Below are 20,346 nucleotides of genomic sequence, written 5' to 3' on the forward strand. Positions count from 1 at the left end.
TGCTGCTCCTTGACATTTGATTTTCATCCACTGTCGAAGTTGTAGAATTTTCTCACGAAAAGATGCAAAGAAAACTGGCGAATCTCGAAAGCACGACTGATTACGAACAAACCCTTTTGTTGGACTCCCAGCTTGCTTGGATCGAAATTAGCATATTACATCGACAAGCGAGTTGTTTTACGGTACTGGTAAAACAGCATCGAAGCAAAGGAGTTTGGTTACTGACGTAAGTAGGCTGATTCCATTTTTTTTTCACTAGCTGCGAGAACAAAAGTGGTCCACCGTCTCCGAAAGGTACCGTTTGCTTTTTCGCTTGATCAACTCCGGTGCACGGGAGGTCAAGACTATTTGTTCTCGCGCAGACACGATTTTTCAACTCATTGCGAGAATATGTTACGGGTTTTGCGAATGGTGTTTCTATATTTCTTACTCCTACGGAACACCATTTACTAGCCCGACCTACCACTGGTTTTCGTTTCAGATGCAGTCACGAACGTTGTAAAAAGCGAAAAAAACGGAGATATATTCGGTCGCGCAGGAAAACAACAGAAATGGTTCTCTTCCGACTCGACCACGGACTGACAGGTTAGTGTCAAGAGTTTCAAGCTGAACCTCCGATTATTTGGCAGGCAATCGATAGCGACCACGATCGGTGAACAGAGGGAGGTTGCACAAAATATCTTGATCATCGCCATTGTTTTAGCCATGACAGTTAGATTAGAAAATGAAATCAAATATAAACGAAGTATTAACGCCTTTAGCTCCATACATACTATACATACGGTTCAATTTTATCATGATTATTATATCAGTCAAGATATTTTTACTAGGGGACAGCGTAAAAAGAAAATAAAATCGTAATTCGACTGTTAAAATTATTCCTGGGAGATACATGTAGTGACCTCTTTCTTTCACCGCTCTTGATTTTCACAAACGTCATTGTCAAATATGCCTGGTGAATGGTTTGATGACATTCAGCATTTTTCAATTCTCCGGTCGGATTACAATAATTCAGATCAGAATATACCTAGAATTTTATGAAAGATGAAAATATAATTGGTAGAAAAATCGAATAGGAAATTTCTATACCGTTTGCTCATTCAAGTCGTTTCAGTACGACAATACTCATTAGGCATTTTCAATCGGAACCACTAGGCACTTCACTGCTTTCTTGAAAGTGTCAAACTGTTTGTCAGATGGAAAACTGTACATCTCGTTCATTTCTACGTCGTCCATCTCGGAGGTAAGATCAGTTCATATTCCATTTGTTCTCATTTATGATTTAGCTAGGAATTTATCTGGAATTAAATGCATAACGTAGAAGTAAAGGAGCGTAGAAGTAAAGGAGTCTGTACTGCTTGTGGAAAGCTCGATAATGTGAATTTGTTATAGTTACGTTTATTAAACGTTCGAGTATAGGTGGAGAACATGCCGGCATTGGCAGACACATCCAAATAGATTTTGGTTTGGTAATTTCACTCTTTCGGCAAATTTTGTCAAGAAAATTTTCCATTCAATGATTCATGCTCTTCATATCAATTGTAATCTCGATTATAGATTTAAAATGATTACAATCATATGGGTTTCTTTATGCACTTGTAAAATTCCTTAATTTCGAGGTTATGTTCAATTATAGCTAGAGCTTCACAACCACGTGTATTACAATGGGGTTATTTTACTTAACACGTTAAGCGCTATGCCCAAATTGCTCTGCTTTCCGTTCTGCCAGCAATTCGTAGAAACGCCGGCCTACCTAACGGGTTCTGTCGGTCCGAGCAGACCGACGCCGACTTACGGGGAAGAACACTGTCGGCCCCACGGGACCGCCGTATCGCTTAACGTGTTAAACAAGCATTAGTTGCAGTTTTCCCTCAAAATCCACCTCTTTATTCACATCGTTTATGTTACTGAGACGTTAAAGTGTTTATTTCATTCATTTTTCAGGAAAAAATTGCCAAAAACTTCTCCTTCATGGATCAATGGGAAAATCGCAAGGTATGTTGAAGCTTGTCTTAAATTTAAGTTATTACAGCTACGTTGATGATTGCGCGTAAACCCTTAAACTTACAATGAATTACCACTGATTCTATACCGTGCACCATGCTGAAATTCTAATGGAGAAAAGCATTTTATAGGCTTCTAAAACGATCTTTCATCTAAAGAGAACTTTTCTACTTCCTTCCAGATGCTGCGAAAGTGGATTATGCCATGTATTTCCTGAACAGATTAGCTGATTGCATTTGGCCTCGGAAATGAATGTGCTTCAGGTAAGAACCATATTTTTTCTTTTCACTACCGTTAGCTTTTTTTTATGATGATAATTTCCCAATTTTTATGAATCGCATGATTAAACTTTTACATGCATCACTATCTGACGCAGCTAAATCTTGAAACATCACCAACAATTTAATGTACTTTGCAAAATTTTCATCTGTTCATTGTTTTCCATTTCAGAAGCTGATCTGGCGATGCACTAACAGCTGAAGAGACTTAGAAGGTATGTTGAACATTGCCAATAATCTATTTATGCTCGGTAAAGATGATGATACTGCATTTTACCCTTAACTTACAGATGAATATACTTTGATTCTAAACAATGCACCACGCTGAAGATTTTCTTGCAATCTCATCAGAAACAAATGCTTTTCGTGCATGTTGAATAATGATTCTTTTGTTTTGTTTTTCAGAAAGTGATCCTCAGACAAACGCTATTATGGAATTGGTAGTTGGTCCTAAGATCAATAGAGGGCTATATTGGCAAATAAGCTTGCGGTTGAACGCCCAAGAAGCAAGATTTAAATAAGTCTTGCTGGTGTAAATCCTCGATCCTCGCTACTGGTATTCGAATCCCACGCCAACAGTGGCCTCCCATCTAGTCATTTTCAAAAGGTAGGAAACATTACTATTATTTTATGTACGCAGAACTGTTATGATGAAAAATAACCTTAAGTTTTCGATGACTTAATGATTATAATTTTGCACCACTATCTGACACAACTTCAGCAAAAGCAAAATATATTACTTTATTTCCTGTACAAGGTTCATCATTTCGTTTGTTTTCTATTTCAGAAGCCGATGCGGAATCGAGTGATCAAGCAATGCACAAGCGTCTTCCAAGTCGCAAGGTACGTTAAAGAGCGCAATAATTTTGTAGAACTTTTGATGAACGAGCTTACCCTTTTTACTCGATGAATTTCCTTTGATTCAATATAATGCACCATTCTGAAGTTTCCATGTTATCCCTCTAGAGATAAATCGTTTTGATCGATAAATTTGTAATAGTTTTTGATTTTGATACTCGTTTCAGAAACGACGTGGCCATGGAGTCCTTGGAGAGATGAAATCTAGAATCATCAAGAGGAGGCAATCCTGTGTATTTGATCTGTAATCACATGTGGGAAATAAATAACTTATGATGCATGTAGAGTTTATGTCAAATATATATTTGCGTTTGTTAATGGCTATGCCAAAAAAGAAAATAAATTCATTTGTATGAAAAGCCTCGTGCATCGGCAACAATGTGTTAACATTCTCAATCAGAGAAGTAGTTTTCCTCTTCCAATTCTTTCGGCAAGTAAGTCAAGCCAGATTCGTTCTTGTGCAGCAAGTTGTACCCGGCCCCGTAATTGAGATCCTTCATCAGCTTAGTGGGCGCGTTCCGCAGGTGCATGGGAACACTTGGCATCGGCCCTTTCCACTGGTCGATGGACGCACGGCAGCGTTTATACGCTTCGTACACTTCCCGGCTTTTTGGTGCCCGTGCCAGATAGACAGCACAGTGCGCGATGATAACGTCCGCTTCCGGCATCCCGATCGACTGCACGGCAGTCAGCGTGCTGGTAGCTACCTGGAGGGCGTTTGTATCAGCGATGCCAATGTCTTCGCTTGCCATCCGGATCATGCGACGGCAAATGTAGCGTGGGTCTTCACCGGAAGCGATCATGCGCGTTGCCCAGTATAAGGCAGCGTTATCGTCCGAAGCACGGATGGATTTGTGCAAGGCCGAGATTATGTCATAGTGCTGATCGCCATTGCGATCGTAGAGTAGATGAGATTTCTTGATGCCATCGCGGACATCCTCCAGGGACAGTATTTGTGGGCTCGTCTCTTCCGACACTCCAAGATCGAGCTGAAACGATCGCAGGGCCAGCTGTAGGCCGTTAAGCCCGATTCGGGCGTCACCGTCACTGGTCTCCGCCAGCCAGCGGATGATATCTTCCTTTAGTATGAGCCTGCCGAGGAAAAAGGACTGCGTGAAAAAATTATCATTTTTCTAACTTAAGCTAAACGTACCGAGGCACGAAAGACAAATGGCTTAAATCAGGCAGTTGGTCGTTCTCGTTGTTATTGTCCTTGACCATTATGGCCCCGTATTGGGGTAAGGCACGCTCCAAAATACGCATCATGCTCTCGACCGAGTGCTTTTCAAGCACGATCACCCGACACCGGCTGAGCAACGCCGAATTCAAACTGAATGAGGGGTTTTCAGTCGTCGCTCCGATCAGTGTAATCGTGCCCGATTCAACGTGCGGAAGGAACTGATCCTGTTGCGCCTTGTTAAATCGATGAATTTCGTCCATAAACAAAATCGTTCGCCGTTTGAACTTAGCATCGTTTTTGGCGACTTTTATCACGTCTTTCACCTCGGCGACGCCTACCATCGTGGCCGATAGCTTCACGAAGCGAAGACTGTCGACATTTTGCTTGCAGTGGTTGGCGATGATGTGCGCTAGGGTCGTCTTGCCACAACCCGGTGGACCCCACAGGATCATGCTTGGAATGGTACCGTTGTCGAAAAGCCGACGAAGCATCGTGTTGCGTCCCATTACCTGGTCCTGACCAATGTAATCCTCGATCCGCGTTGGCCGTACCCGTTCCGCCAGTGGCACACTCGACTCCACCGGTAAGCTAGCAGCATTTTGGGAATCATCTTGTTTGGCCTGTTGCTTGCTGGTGCTAGGTTTTGGATGCTCTTCCTCCTCTTCTCCTTCCGTTTCAATACTAATAATGTCCTGTTCCAACTGCTCTATTGTGGGATTAGCTTCATTCTTCTCTGGTGACTCCCGTCGTGCCCGTTTCGAAGCCGATCCAGAGGCTTTGTTTCGCTCGAAAATACTGAACGTACGCTTCGGTTCCTTTGTTTCGCTTGATGTGATGCTGGAGGACGCTTCCTGTGGTGAACTGGGTATGACGATTGGCAAATCGCCGGGATCTTCGCAGTTGGGGTCTTTCAGGCATTGGTCAATATGTTCGTTGATTTGTGTGTCGGGAACCCACTTGTTGCACACGGGACAGGGGTATTTTGTCGCCGATGTGGAGGGCTGTGGCGAATCTAGAGCGCTTTCCGCCATTTGTTACGAGATTTGGGCCGCTACTACCGGTTAGTCATTCAAAGTTCACACACTGAGTTGTTTTGCAACTTAACGCGCGATTTTTCCAATGACGTATGAAGCACGCAGTTTTACAGAAAACATCAAGATGGGTGAAAGGGAGGTAACCGCAGCCAGAAACATTTTTGACAGTTAGGTAGCATTACTTTTGTTTTCCTACGCACTATGCTGAATTATTTGTGATAATGTAAAATAAAATCAAGAAAAATTGTTAAAAGTGTGTAAAACCTTCTCAAACGGGATCACAAAAGCCCTTTTAATTTTGGACCGTATTGTCAAAACAATGGCGGTGAAGGAAACTAGTTTTGCTGCAGCCTCACTGTTTCCGAACTTGATTGTACTCCGGGAAGGGATCAAATCATTCCAATCCGAAACAGGAAAAGAGCTAACTCTTTCATAAGCTCCGGGTTTTGGAGCAAAACATTCTTTTTATTCGTTTTACAACGTGTACACTGGCTTGTACTCCATTGTAAGCTGCTGTAAGAAATATGGTTCCTAATTAGAATAGAAAGTTTTTATTTAAAAAATTGTAAATAGTCAAACATAAAGTATCATATGATTTGGAATACCTCTTAAATCATGCTCATATATTTCATAAATCGTCTGTAGACGGAGCGTTCTTAAATTGGGTTCGATTGTTTCTTGTAGAATCGGATTTAATTAAACAACCCAACTCCGACCTAGCATCTCTACTACATATGCGTTGTATGTAGTGACCATCACTAGTTCAAAACTTCATCGATTGTTTGGTGTTTTTGCGGCGACTACCGCGAAAGTTTAGCACGTTTGTTTCTAGATACAGGTTAGAAAGCAAATTTTAACCAAGAAAAACATAAACCTGCCATCATGGATACGGCCTCATACGACGAGTTTGGCAACTACATCGGCCCGGACTTGGAAAGCGACAGTGACGACGATCAGAGTATCTACGGGCAACCGGACCAGCAGGAAGATGAAGACGAGGAGCCGATGGAGGACGAACCAGAGCCGGAGGAAGAAGAGAAACGGTCGTCCAAAGCGGTAGTGCTGCACGAGGACAAACGCTACTATCCGACCTCGCTGGAGGTGTACGGCGAGGAGGTGGAAACGATCGTCCAAGAGGAGGATGCTCAGCCGCTGGACAAACCGTTGATCGAGCCGGTCAAGAAGATGAAGTTTCAGCTCAAAACGCAAGAACTGCCGCAAACGACGTACAAGATGGAGTTTCTTTCCGACCTCATGGACACGCCGACGTTGATACGCAATGTCGCCCTGATAGGGCACCTGCACCACGGCAAAACGACCTTTGTTGATTGTCTCGTGCGGCAAACGCACCCCCAGTTGCGAAGCATGGAGGAGCGAAACCTTCGCTACACCGATACGCTCTTCACCGAGCAGGAACGGGGCGTCAGCATAAAGGCCACCCCGATGACGCTCGTGCTACAGGACGTTAAAGGAAAAAGCTTCCTAATCAACACGTTCGACACACCGGGGCATGTCAACTTCTCCGACGAAGTTACCGCCTCGATGCGGTTGTGCGATGGCGTCGTGCTGTTCGTCGACGTTGCCGAGGGTGTCACGCTGAACACGGAGCGGTTGCTAAAGCATGCAATCCAGGAGAAACTCTCCTTCACCGTGTGCATCAACAAGATTGATCGACTGATCCTTGAGCTGAAGCTTCCTCCCCAGGACGCGTACTTCAAGCTGCAACACATTGTGGAGGAGATCAACGGACTGCTCACGCTGCACGGTGACTCCACGGTCAAACCGGTCTCGCCCGTGCTGGGTAATGTGTGTTTTGCGAGCTCACTTTATGGAATTTGCTTCACGCTGAAATCATTTGCTCGCCTCTATGCCAATACGTACCCGGAGGTAAACGTGGAAGAGTTTGCAAAGCGGTTATGGGGCGACATGTACTTTCACAGTAAAACGTAAGTATACACTGAAAATGGTATGTCTATGAAAGACATTGGTTGCTATGCCAACGAGCAAAAGCAGTCGGTTTTTCAAAGCAACAAAATGCCAGCAAAGATACAATATGTTAAAAAGGGATTGTGTAATACATATACATTTCTTTTATCTTTCTTTGTCCGTATTGAAATTATGAAGCCGCAAATTTACACGCAAACCGGCACACACTTCAGCCCAGCGAAGCTTTGTGGAGTTCATTCTGGAACCGCTGTACAAACTGTTCGCTCAGGTCGTCGGCGACGTGGACACTACGCTGGCCGACACACTCGCCGAGCTGCAGATCCCTGTGACGTCGGAGGAAATGAAGTGCAACATTCGGCCGTTGCTGCGCACCATTTGCAATCGGTTCGTGGGCGACTTCTGTGGCTTCGTACAGATGTGCGTCGATCACATCCGGTCGCCGCTGGAAAACGCTCAGACCAAGATTGACCATATCTACACGGGAGTGCGGGAAAGTGGCATCTACCAGGACATGCTGAATTGCGACGCGAACGCGCAGCTTATGGTGCACAGTTCGAAGATGTACCCAACGGAGGATTGCACGTTCTTCCAGGTGCAGGCGCGCGTTATGAGCGGTACGCTGCACGCGGGCCAGGAGGTGCGGGTGCTTGGTGAGAACTACTCGCTGCTTGACGAGGAGGACAGCCGGGTGCTGCAGGTCGGGCGATTGTGGATCTACGAGGCGCGTTACAAGATTGAGCTGAATCGCGTCCCGGCCGGTAACTGGGTGCTGATCGAGGGCATCGATCAGTGCATCGTGAAGACCGCCACCATTACCGATGTGCAGATGAGCGAGGACGTGTTCATCTTCCGGCCGCTCAAGTTCAACACGCAGAGTGTCATAAAGATCGCCGTCGAACCGGTGAATCCTTCCGAGCTGCCCAAAATGCTGGACGGGCTGCGCAAGGTGAACAAGTCGTACCCGCTGCTATCGACGCGCGTCGAAGAGTCGGGTGAGCACGTGATTCTGGGCACAGGCGAGCTGTACCTCGATTGCGTGATGCACGATCTGCGCAAAATGTACTCGGAGATCGATATCAAGGTGGCCGATCCGGTGGTGGCATTCTGCGAGAGTGTGGTCGAAACGAGCTCTCTGAAGTGCTTTGCCGAGACACCGAACAAGAAGAACAAGATTACGATGATCGCTGAGCCGCTGGAGAAGGGGTTGGCGGAGGACATCGAAAACGAGACGGTTTCAATCGGCTGGAACAAGAAGAAGCTGGGCGAATTTTTCCAGGTCAACTACCAGTGGGATTTGCTGGCGGCTCGCTCGATCTGGGCCTTCGGACCGGACAATACGGGCCCGAACATTCTGGTCGACGACACGCTGCCGTTCGAGGTGGACAAGACATTGCTCGGCGCGGTAAAGGACTCGATCGTGCAGGGTTTCCAGTGGGGCACGCGTGAAGGTCCGCTCTGCGAGGAACCGATTCGAAACGTAAAGTTCAAAATTTTGGATGCCGTGATTGCACAGGAGTCACTGCATCGCGGTGGTGGTCAAATCATTCCGACGGCACGTCGTGTCGCCTACTCCGCGTTCCTCATGGCAACACCGCGCTTGATGGAACCGTATCTGTTCGTCGAGGTACAAGCGCCAGCCGATTGCGTGTCTTCGGTGTACACAGTGCTGGCGCGTCGTCGAGGTCATGTCACGCAGGACGCACCCGTGCCCGGTTCGCCGCTCTACCTCATCAAAGCGTTCATTCCGGCGATCGATTCGTTCGGCTTCGAGACGGACCTGCGGACGCACACACAGGGCCAGGCGTTCTGTCTGTCCGTGTTTCACCACTGGCAGATCGTACCGGGTGATCCGCTTGACAAAAGCATCGTCATACGGCCACTCGAGCCGCAACCGGCAACGCACCTTGCACGTGAATTCATGATCAAAACCCGCCGCCGAAAGGGCCTCTCGGAGGACGTATCGATCAACAAGTTCTTTGACGACCCCATGTTGCTCGAACTGGCACGACAGGATGTGCTGCTGAACTATCCGATCTAAGCAAAAGTTACTGAAAAGGTAGCTACATTTCGGATTGACAATCCAACCATTTCAATATCAATATCTTACCTTTAACGAATAACACTTCGCGCTGCTTTTCTCTTTTCTCTTTTTTCAGTTTTTATGTTCGTGTAAGAATACAACAATACATCTTTTCATAGTGTAAACATGAAATAAATTTTATTCAATAAATGTCCATCTCTGCTCATTAGAAATCGACTGAATTGTGTTGTGTTGTATACTGATTGAATATAATTATGAGCTGTAGATGAGCAATCCCGTATACAAACTCCGCTAACTGAGTGGTTCCATTAGACAGTACGATTGAGCGAAGTGAGCACGTAAGCGAGATGCACTGATGTAACGCTTTTCTTACGCTTAGATAGCAATATAGCAACGAACGAGCGAAGCGAGCGCGAAAACGAGATGCACTGAAAAATACCGGTTATCCCACGCGTTCAGCTTTTGCTAAGCATACTAAGGATGAAGGGGAAATTTTTGTTGCGCTCTGATCGGGTGAACGATTTGATGAGCAAATTTTTGGTAGTTGATGGTTACTTTGATTATCGATGGCTACTTTGCCGGAAAATAAAACAAAGCAAAGCGGAAATCTGCAGGCACAGTTTCATTTAAAGTTTGTAATAGGAGGGAAATGAAACGTTTTCGTGATTATGGAAACATTTTTTTCGAACATTGCATTTACTATTGGGAAAGGTGGTGCTTAAACGTGATGAACGAAATAACCAACGCAGAATAAAATTAATAATAAAACTACATCCATAAGGTTGAGCCGGGACCTGTAAACGGGCCCTGTTACCGGGTCCTGTAAACGGGCAGTGTAACCGGGCCCTGTAAACGGGCACTGTAACCAGACCCTGTAAACGGGTCCTGAAACTGGGTTCTGTAAACTTGCCCTGTAAACGGGCCGTGTTACCAGGATCTGTAAACGGGCCCTGTAAACGGGCACTGTGACCGGGCCCTGTAAATTGGCCGTGTTACCTAGCCCTGTAACCGGGTCCTGTAAACGGACACTGTAACCGGGTCCTGTAACGTGTAACCGGCCCGTGTAACCGGGCCGTTTTACCTAGTTAAATTAAAAAAACAATTATTTGTTCCTAAGCTTGCTTTTCCTAACTGCCCCAACTAGCCCTAACTGTTTGTGTTTGTTTTATCTACCATATATAAAATTAATGAAATTGGTTGATGTATTATCTTCCTCTTTGATCGTTAGTTATTATGCTGTAGATTGAATAAGGAATGATTTTGGGTATTAGATTAAGGATATTAATTTTTTTCCGAGGTCGGTTGGCAGCGTCATTTTTCATCTCAAAATAGCCCCTCTTGTGAAACATGTGTTTTAATATCTGTTTTCTAAGGCACACTTGTTTCCTAGTCTAACATTTTGTCATCGGAAAATATGTTGAAACATGCTAAAACCATTTCCAACTCTATCTTTATTCCTTTATAACGATTTTAGTTATGAACTTTTTAATCACAAACTAAGTATGTTTCAACGTTTTGCTATGAAACCGTACCTGCGAGCTCGTGAATACTTTGAAATAATTATACAACTATGTTAGCAAATCTATTGCAATACTTAGTTTTGCCAATTACAACATGATAGTAACGAACATTATTAACTACCTTGAGGGATAGTTCACGAGCTGCGGATTGACTGATAATTGAGTTCTACACTTTAAACATCATTTTCAGAAAAAATGCCTCTATTTGCATTCCCATGCTAATAGATATGTCGGAAGGCACTAAGGCGATAGGGGGAAAGGACACGACCTGCATTGCAAAACGAATTGAACCGTGAGGGGGAAAGTTTCCGTGTTGTCGTAGGTTGTTACCTCCTTCCATGGAGCTCCACCGGCCTGGATGATGATAGCGAACTGACTAACTTTTCACCGGCCGTCATGTTTGTTGAACCCTCTTATTATGCTTGCGCTTTTTTCCCTTTCAGCAAAGAAACACCCGGAGGTAAATAAAAAATGGTAGCAAAACCGGCGGCATTCAACCCGCGCGCTGAAAAGTAGTGCAAGGGGAATGTCAAGTTTATCATTCTGCAAAACCGGCAGAAAAAATTCAGAGCGCCCGTTATCGATCCAACAACGGGAGGCGAATTCAAATTCCGATTCCAAAACGATGCGCTTTTGCCCGGCCCCCAAACGTCCAGACGTGCCACGGCTGTGCATCGGAATGGACGACTATCCCAACACGAGCGAAGATCCGACCGTGCGGCGCCAGTTCGCGGAGAACATCTTTCAGATACTGCGTCCACTGTCCGCCTCCGAGATGCCCCGTAGTTGTCCGGTCGATGGCGAGTCTTCGGAGTGTAGTGCCCTCTCAGATCCGTTCTCGGATCTGGACGAATCATACGTGTTACTTGATCAGCGGAAAAAGGTAGGTAGAGATCAAGACAATCAACCAGGACATGAGTGGATTAACGAAGGGTTTGATTGCTTCACAGAAACCTGGAGTCGATGAGACCGATGAGCTGCTGCTGATGAATCAGTTCACGCCGGAGTTCCGGTCGGCGTACGACGAACTGGCCGGCCAGGAACCCCTTTCGGCACGGAGCCCCGAGCAGCCGATTCCATGCCAGACCTGCCAGGATGATCCGGCGGCCGGTTTCAGTCCAAAGTTTCGCTCGTTCATCGACGAGATGCTGCGTAAATGTGATCTGCAGCACCATCAGGAGGAAAAGCGCCGTCGAGAGCAGCAACAGGCCCAGCAGCGAAAGAAACAGGGCCGCGTCCGGACGGTCGTGTCGGAGGAATCGTTCTGTCCGGTCGAGACGGACTCGCTTTCGGGCATCTGGCGCATGCTGGACGCCGTATCGGAGAACGAACAGGAGTTGTTCACGACCACCGGACCACACTACGACCTGTACTACGATCGTCGGTTTGCGTGGATGACCCGGGACGAGATTGCGTGGGACCAGATCGAGGCGTCGAAGAAAAAGTGTGAACAGTGGCTAAAGTTTCCCTGTCAGATGCCCGAGGAGAGTTCCCGACCGAAATGATCGTGAAAAGCGCCACATGTCTAGTGTTGGCAGAAGTGTTTGTGAATTGTGAAAGTAATAAAGGGGAACTGCCTTTTCCTGTAACATTAAAAACAATTAATAAAATTAAAATGGGGGTGCCCATGGCGCAGCTGCAGCGCGAAGAAACACCACGCCACAGCTGTGGGATCGAGCGCTGAGTCTGGCATCCATCGACATTACGAACAGCTGACCACCGATCTATAATATACCGTCTTTCGGTCACCGAAAACTCTCCTCGGAGAGAGGCCTTGTCCCACAAGGGGAATGTCGTGCTACATAAAAAAAAATAGTAAAATTAAAAACATCATCGTTTGGTATGTTTGAAAAGTGTAATGTGTAAAACCATGAGTTTTTGAAAGAAATTGGAATTTTATAAAAATATTGTTTTTGATTGTTTGAAAATTTATTGTTTGCAAAGAATTGGAATTTTATAAAAAAAAATGAAAATAATTAGTTATCTAATTTTTCAGTTTAGTTTTAATTAAGAACCATACAATTCATGAAGAGCAAAACAAATCGTTTTCAAACAATCAATTTTTCTGTAATTAACAATTAAGAATAAAAGGGATCATTTAGTCTTACTATCCGTTACTATACATCATAAGAGTAATTTTATACTCTTTCGAATGGTAGTTTTACGCCAACCGTAATACCTCCGCAAGACACTTCCAACACGGCTCGAGCCAGGAGGCTGAAAATCGAATATTTTCCATTCAGCAAACATCGGAAAACACTCTGCAATTATGAGTGTCCGACCGCAGGTTTGGGCTCGCTTTTCCGGCCGTACGGTTGAAGCCGCAGGGAAAATAAGCCTTTTTCGGTCGTTCACAGTGCGCTCGCATCCGGTCGGATGAACGAGGACTGTTGCCTGGAAGTGTAGTGTAGTGGGAGAAAACGGTGTGGAAATGAATAAATAATCTGACCCGGGGTAGATGGAACCGCTACCTTGCTCTCCGCTGACAAGTTTTTTTTATCGTTAGTGAAGCAGGTCCGTTTGGATGGATGGATCAAACCATCCTGAACGGAACTAATGACTGCTGGGGATATCATTCGATTGTATTATCCAAGTTATTCCTTCCAGGTGTTGATACTCAGATCATCCTCACATTTAGGGAAAGATGTTGAACACCACTGGTGAAGCGTAAACGAGGGATGGAACTGTTAAACAACAACGTAATAATTAATATAAGGCACTAACCGGCCTCCACCAGCCCTATAATGTCCTTCCATCGTTCTTTTCACATAGTTTTTTTTTATGTTTTGTCGACAGTTTTCACGACCGGATGTTCTCTCTTCGCCATCCGATCAAACACACCTACAATCCTGTTAGCAGAGAAAAAATGAAAAGTGTAGAATTTAATTTTCCCTGTTTTTTGAAACCCCAGGGATATATGTTTTTGTATGGTACCTCCCGGGAGCACCTCTGGTAAATAAGGAATCCTTCAGAACAGAAATAAACAGAATGTAGGACGAAACGAACAACGTTATTTATATTCAACCACTCTCGGCCCTCGTCGCGAAAATGACGAATCAGATGCTGAGTAAAAAAGATGATGTGTTTCCCAACCCCGTTCGTACATCCGACCCCTCCGGGCAATTGTGTTAGAAAAAACAAAAATCCAGCAACAGGATGAGGTGGAATTTCAAAGTAACGTTTAGTTCTTAGTTTTTTGTCACCTGCGCTGTTCGGGGTGTCGAGGGTTAGATAATTTGTTGACCACCTGGCTCGATGCACATGGAGAAAAGGAGATCGCTTACATTTTCAATAGCCTTTATTAACAATGGGCGGCCTTTTCCTTTTGTCACTTTATTATGGAAACTGTGGAAAAGGGTAATAGAAAGGGGCCTTTTCTGGCGAAAAGGATAATCATATTTCAGTCTTTATTCATCTAACAAATAATGAAGGATACAAAAAGGTGTATCCACCACCACAACCAGGTTTTAGCTAATAGGAACATTCAAGCTTTGATGTTTTATGCAGGATGTTTTAATTTTGCCTATTTCTGGTTCTGAGTTAATACCATTTTCTTTTCGAATCTATTTTTTCCTACTTTTTAAACCCTACGTTAAGGGTGTCAGTGTCATCGATGCGTATAACCAGAACAGTTGATGTAATTTACTAAGAGAAAGAATGGTGAAATAAGCAAGTTTTTATAAAATATCCTTAATACGGAATTAAAACAATAAACCGTTGCTTGCTAACCGTTAAAAACTACTTAAGCGAGGAATCTCGAAAAACGTAAAAAATCAGTGTCGCAGATGGAGTTGCTCCAATATTTATTTCATTAATTATATCATTAATTTATAATCGGGCATTAACAGCAACACTTTATTCCTACTTTTGGTAAAACTGAACTCGGATGGATCATCCCCCAGGGGGAAAGATCATTTTCACTGCATGCTTCGTTGGCTTTTATTTTCAAACCAGCATCGATTTCGTCAGAAATCTTTTCCTGCTAGCAAACAACATTAAGGTATGACCAAACGTACCCTCGGGAATTGCTCTCGGGGCGAAACGGGTTAAAAAAATCAGGCAGCATCGAGCCACCGGAATTCCTGTTTATATTCACTCCAATTTCCGGTAGCTTTTTTCAATTTATATGCATTTTATTTTCATCGCGGAGTATCGGGGTTTTCTGATTGAAGAAGAAGTGCATCATCATCATCAACATCATCGTTGGGCTGGAGCAGGCAGTAGTTTGCTGGGTGAGGATTTGTCGTTTTCATCGTCGTACCATCGCTCTCTCCACCGTGAATGTCTGTGTCCGATTTTTTCCGCTTTACGTGCATACCGGACGTGCCTTTAAGCTTTGCTTTTTTCCTTTCGAGTCGAACCTTTTTCACTCAACACTCAATCAATTCAGCAGCGAAGCGGCATGGTGGTAGCAGTCGAACGGACATCACCGGTTGGAAAAGCTCCGGTTCAACCTCTTCTCTATGTTGAATCAAACCGAAGGGAACTGAGTAGCAATCCGCAACTGGCCAGATCGAAGTCCGGGTGGGATGGATATTGCTCTTCGGCCAATTTTGGTTTTGCTAGTTTCGTGAAATATTTGAACGATAGGTTATCTTTCCTTGACAAGCGAGTTCAGTTTCAAGTGCAATGGTTTGGAGCAGATTTGAAACACCGTACAACGAGAGAAAAAGTGTTATTGCAATCCACCCCAAAATCCTTTTTTATTGCTCGACAGACATAGGTTAATGTTTATTGTATGTTTGGTTTTGTCATTTTCCAATTAGTGCAAATATCTGAAACTTATTTCTAAATAATCCTAGACTAAAGGCCTTCTTCTTTTTTCTAGTTTCCCTGTTTCATAGAATCAAACCAGGACAAATAGAAATTTAACCACAAACTCGATGATGAGTTGGTTTAGTACTATTAGTCACTCTCATGTACAACCAAAGCATGCAATGCACGTTCCAGGAGGACCCACGAACGTGAAATTAAAACCGACGAGCACATTGTCAGCAAAATTGCTGGATAAATAAATGAAGCATGTGGCTAGTGGCTCCCTGAACTTTGTAAGTAGTGAAAACAAACAGGCAGGGAGCATGAGCGAAGATGTTGGAATACCTTTAGAAAATATATAAAGGCGATATTATAACAGCCTAGAAACTGTACAATGCAGGTTCTACTCTTTGTGTTTCAAATTAAATTCCAATCGGTTCCTCCGTCTCTAATTTTCGAAGTATTACTTCACCTTCTACATTAAATACACCGTTCAACCAAACTAAACAAATGGTGGTCATTACATTACATCAATTGGTTTGAAGAAATATAAAAAGGCATAGATATTTTTTTCTCAAACTAAGATTAAAATTTTAAGTTAAATTGAAAATTGTAATTATTTTGAGCGTATTTTTAAGGGTTCACAAAGCAACAAGGGCTGCACATTTGTAAGAATATCAAACAACGCAAAATCCCTTTTTTAATGATCAACTCGAGAAATTGAATGGTGACTTCTATAAGGAACAGAAAAAATCTATTAAAATTAACGCAAATAAATATTAATTTAAATTCTTGTTCATTTCAACCAAGTTTCCATTTCCATTCAGATGAATTGCTTTTATGTGCAAATGTGTCGAATTTAGATTTTACGATGACTTCATTTACTGACCAACTTTGTCAAATAGTTTGAAGTGTTTCTCTTTCAACTTAATTTTCCTTCCCACCCTTTTGGTTTTACCGCAATTTCACAACATGATTCCGCCTGTCCCTTTGTAGAAACAGTTGAACTGCTCGTATCTTTTACACAATCAAATAAAACAAGTCTTTTGTTTGTCTTTCCCTCCACCGAATTCCCGGGACGTTCAACTTGGCAAACTGGTTAACACCATCCCCCGTCCAGCTTTTGTTTAGACTTTGCTTAAAGTTGTTTGTTATTTTGCGAGAAAAAGTGGAAGTGGAGCGTTTTTGTGCCGGAACATTAGGAAGGGTTGATTTTGATAGCTTTATTTGACCAATTACTTTGCCTAACAAGACCTCGTTAAGAACCCCCCCCAGATCGTGGGTTGCAGGTGCGTGATAAAAGTGGTAGTAGAGCTCTCAGAAACAATTAACCGGACCGGATACAGCCGGATCATCCGATTCCCGGACGGTGTTGAGATTGTTTGCGAATTAGTTTGTTTTGAGCCTGAAAACTTCATCGGGCTAGTCACATTAAATCACTTTGATCTGGGTTCCCCTTATCGCCATCATCATCATCATTACCATCTGTATCGTCATCATCCACCTGAACCTTACGTTCAAAAGAAACTTCCACCTATCTTCCAACGGGGATATACATCACAACATGTAAAAGAACGACCCCATGGAGGCGCCCGGTACTTGGTGATTGAATGAAAAAGTTTGTGCCAACCGCAACCCTTTGGGAACGGAACGAGGACGGAGAGTTTCTAACGAAACCACACACAAACGCATACATGGTACAGTTGCATCGTGGTACAATCTGCAGCATGCTCACGACAGGACTCATGTTCTCATCACACTTACGTGACCACGTGAGGAATAGTTTTGCCTGCTTCGGTTTTTGTTTGTTTGTTTGTTTGCTTGTTAGTTGGTCGGTTGGTCGGTTTGTTTTATCCATACGTGTTGCTGCGTGTTAAATTGTAGTTGAATTCCATCCAAGCGAACGTTGCGCATTGTTTTACTCCAGTTTAGAGTTCAGTTCCGTTTGATCTGTTCCGCATTGTTCTCGCCAATAATTTATTGCTCAACAACACAACAGCAGCAGTCTGCATAACATTTTCACCCTACGTACTATCAGTTTTTTCCGGCGACCCTTTGTTACGTGCTGCCCGTCAACTAGTTCACAGTTTGAGCATGAAAGAATTGCAACACGTTGTACATATGTTATCCGCAAATATTTCATCTGTACATATTGTTCATTTGAATTTTGTAATAAATTCAAGTTACACTTTCCACGCTTTGTGTGTGCAATGAATTAGTTATGGATCTGTGGGATCCATTTATTTGCCTTAAACAATATTTGTTCGATTTCAAATTATGGAATTTGAATTGATTTATCCATGTTAATCGAAAGCTTTTATTCATCGCGAGGGGTTATTTCAATTCCAGATGGGTTTATTCAATGCAAGCCATTGACTTTGAAGTTCGCAATCAATTAAATTAAAAGGTTCTACAGCATTTTGTTTAACACATGGATATGTTTCCAGAGTTTTCGTTCGTTAATCTGGTATAAAAGTAATGAGCCTGTAAAAATATGTATTTTTTTATTCTCCCCAAGATCAATGTTGGAACAGTCGAATCTCTTATTTGCCTCAGCGTAACTAATTAAGGTATATTAAAGTAAATAAATCAATGAAAAAGAATTTTGAATAAACTACATTTCCAATGTTTGATTTAACTGTTTCAGTTATTATAAACGTCTTTTAAAATCTGAAAAATCCCTCAGGAAACATGAAACGACACAACAGAAAGGATAAAAAATCTACATACGTTTCAATTCCGTGAATATGTTATTAATCATTTTACACATTCATTTTCGGCGACTCTGCGAAAATCACATTTTCAAACCCGTTGAAGCAACTAAATTGAAAACAGACCATGCGTTATGAGCAAAACGATGTGTTGTGCATATTTGGACGTGTGATTTTTTCGTTCTTTTTCACACTTTGCCACTTCACGGCCTTCGTCCGTTCCGCTGTAGGCATCGAACTACATTTGGAACAGGAATACGTTGATGCGGATGTTGTCATTATTTTCCTGAAAGCGGACACTTGTTCACTTTCATGTTTGTCATAATTTTAAATTGATTTACGAACGGGGAAGTTTGTTGATATAATTACGGTATAATTGGTCCGCAACCGAGTGGGATGCAGTCACTTTGATGAAGCTCAATCCGTTTTGCCCCTAGTGAAAGTACTGACTCGATCGATTTCCAGTTTAAAGCAGGACAATGTTAAACAAAAGAAGAAAAAAAAAACAATTATTTTTTTTATATGCTTGTTTGGCCTCGTTTCTTTTCCAGCACATTTGATTTATTACGTGCACCTTTACTCAAAACGAAATCCAATGTGATATTTAATGAAAGGGATAGTTAAATTTTAAAGCTTTTTAGAATTCGGAAGAGCTGTATAAATTGGCATAATTATTCGCACTGCCATTCATACAATGCGCTAAAACATGAGGAAGAATAAAAAGTAGAATCGATTTGGTTTACTTTAATAGTGTACAATGTTTGATACTTTTATTTGTAGCCTTTGTTTCACGTTTGTGCTTCGTATCTCTTTCCAGTTTTTGGGTTATAGTTTTCCATTTTAGTTTCACTACATCTCCGCACACAATTGTTCACAATTCTACTCTTTATTTCGATTTTCCCTTAACTACCTTCCAACTCTGTATTATTCCATTATATTTTTGTCTATACACTGCTGAGCTCTTTCCGCTAATATTCTCCTTCGATTTCCATTCTTTCTTCAACACACACCAGCCTTTCAATACGTTGCATAAGTTTCGAATTAACAAATGGTTTGCCTGTGAAACGATCATTTGAAACGCCCTAAGCATAGGATGGTTTAGTTAGATTAAAGTATCGAGTGAGTTTTCTTTTAATTGTTTGTTCGTAAAATATATGCAAATTGGATGAAAGTTTGTTTAGTTTAAATAGTTTTGTTTTACTTGCTTGAAGTAGAGCTTGGCAGCAAACAACCAAGCTAAACGGAAGGCAATGAAGCACCGATTTTCTAGCTTTGTTACTCATTTTTTTCAGCATATTTCTTTTCTTAACGGATTTAGGGGTTTAGAATTTTTTCATTTTTATGTTTTATTTCTTCTTTCATGTAATCCTCACAAATAACAGACAAGAGTTTATCCATAAATAAGAATTAAGAGTCACATAATTAGAATACGTGATGTTGAGTACAACATGAACTTTTTGTTACTAAACCTTATCAGAAGCTTAAAGAGTAAATCTCTTTTGCCAAAAATAATTAAAAAGATCATACATTCTGTTTTTTCAATGCAGTTGTCGTCGAAAACAATTCCACATGGTAAGAATGTTATTTTACATATCTCAACCTGAATAACTGAGACCCATCGCCATTTTCGTTTCTATTCGATTCCTCTCTTTGCCTAAGTGTTTTAGTCCGGGCATCACTTGTTTTAGTATTTTCTCGAGACCTGTTACCGCACTTTTTGGATCTTTGTCACTGTGGTTGTTTTATTTTCCCGCACTGGAATGTTCATTTTTCTATTTTTTGCAGCAACAGCTATTTTTGTGCATCTATTACTTTTAGATTATGTTCTTCACTTACACCCACACACTGGAAGCGTTGCGGTCAAAAGTGTATCTGGCCAAATACACACGAGAACTTTCCACTGTTGAAGTCCTGTCAATGGATCGCCTTCATCGAGGTTGAAAAGGTTGTACCGACATATAGCATATCGCTTCCCGTGAGGATCGTCCGCGATCGCCCGCGTTGGTGTTGGTGGTGGT

General features: G+C 42.7%; 3 protein-coding genes across 3 annotated transcripts; 2 read left to right on the plus strand and 1 right to left on the minus strand.

The window, feature by feature from the left end:
• Positions 1-3,422: 3,422 nt before the first annotated feature.
• Positions 3,423-5,408, minus strand: LOC131286470 (ATPase WRNIP1-like). The gene is made up of 2 exons (XM_058315430.1): positions 4,294-5,408; positions 3,423-4,232 (listed from the first exon to the last, which is right to left on the minus strand). Exons 1-2 carry the CDS (start codon positions 5,349-5,351, stop codon positions 3,533-3,535), a joined length of 1,758 nt encoding a protein of 585 aa, XP_058171413.1. The 5' UTR covers positions 5,352-5,408; the 3' UTR covers positions 3,423-3,532.
• A 748-nt stretch (positions 5,409-6,156) lies between these two features.
• Positions 6,157-9,425, plus strand: LOC131285617 (116 kDa U5 small nuclear ribonucleoprotein component). Its single transcript, XM_058314476.1, has 2 exons — positions 6,157-7,300; positions 7,479-9,425. Exons 1-2 carry the CDS (start codon positions 6,237-6,239, stop codon positions 9,337-9,339), a joined length of 2,925 nt encoding a protein of 974 aa, XP_058170459.1. The 5' UTR covers positions 6,157-6,236; the 3' UTR covers positions 9,340-9,425.
• A 2,116-nt stretch (positions 9,426-11,541) lies between these two features.
• On the plus strand, positions 11,542-12,367 carry LOC131285594 (uncharacterized). Its single transcript, XM_058314453.1, has 2 exons — positions 11,542-11,745; positions 11,813-12,367. Exons 1-2 carry the CDS (start codon positions 11,542-11,544, stop codon positions 12,365-12,367), a joined length of 759 nt encoding a protein of 252 aa, XP_058170436.1.
• The last annotated feature ends 7,979 nt before the right edge of the window (positions 12,368-20,346 follow it).

This window comes from Anopheles ziemanni, chromosome 3 (genome assembly GCF_943734765.1).
Source record: "Anopheles ziemanni chromosome 3, idAnoZiCoDA_A2_x.2, whole genome shotgun sequence".
Taxonomy (NCBI): domain Eukaryota; kingdom Metazoa; phylum Arthropoda; class Insecta; order Diptera; family Culicidae; genus Anopheles; species Anopheles ziemanni.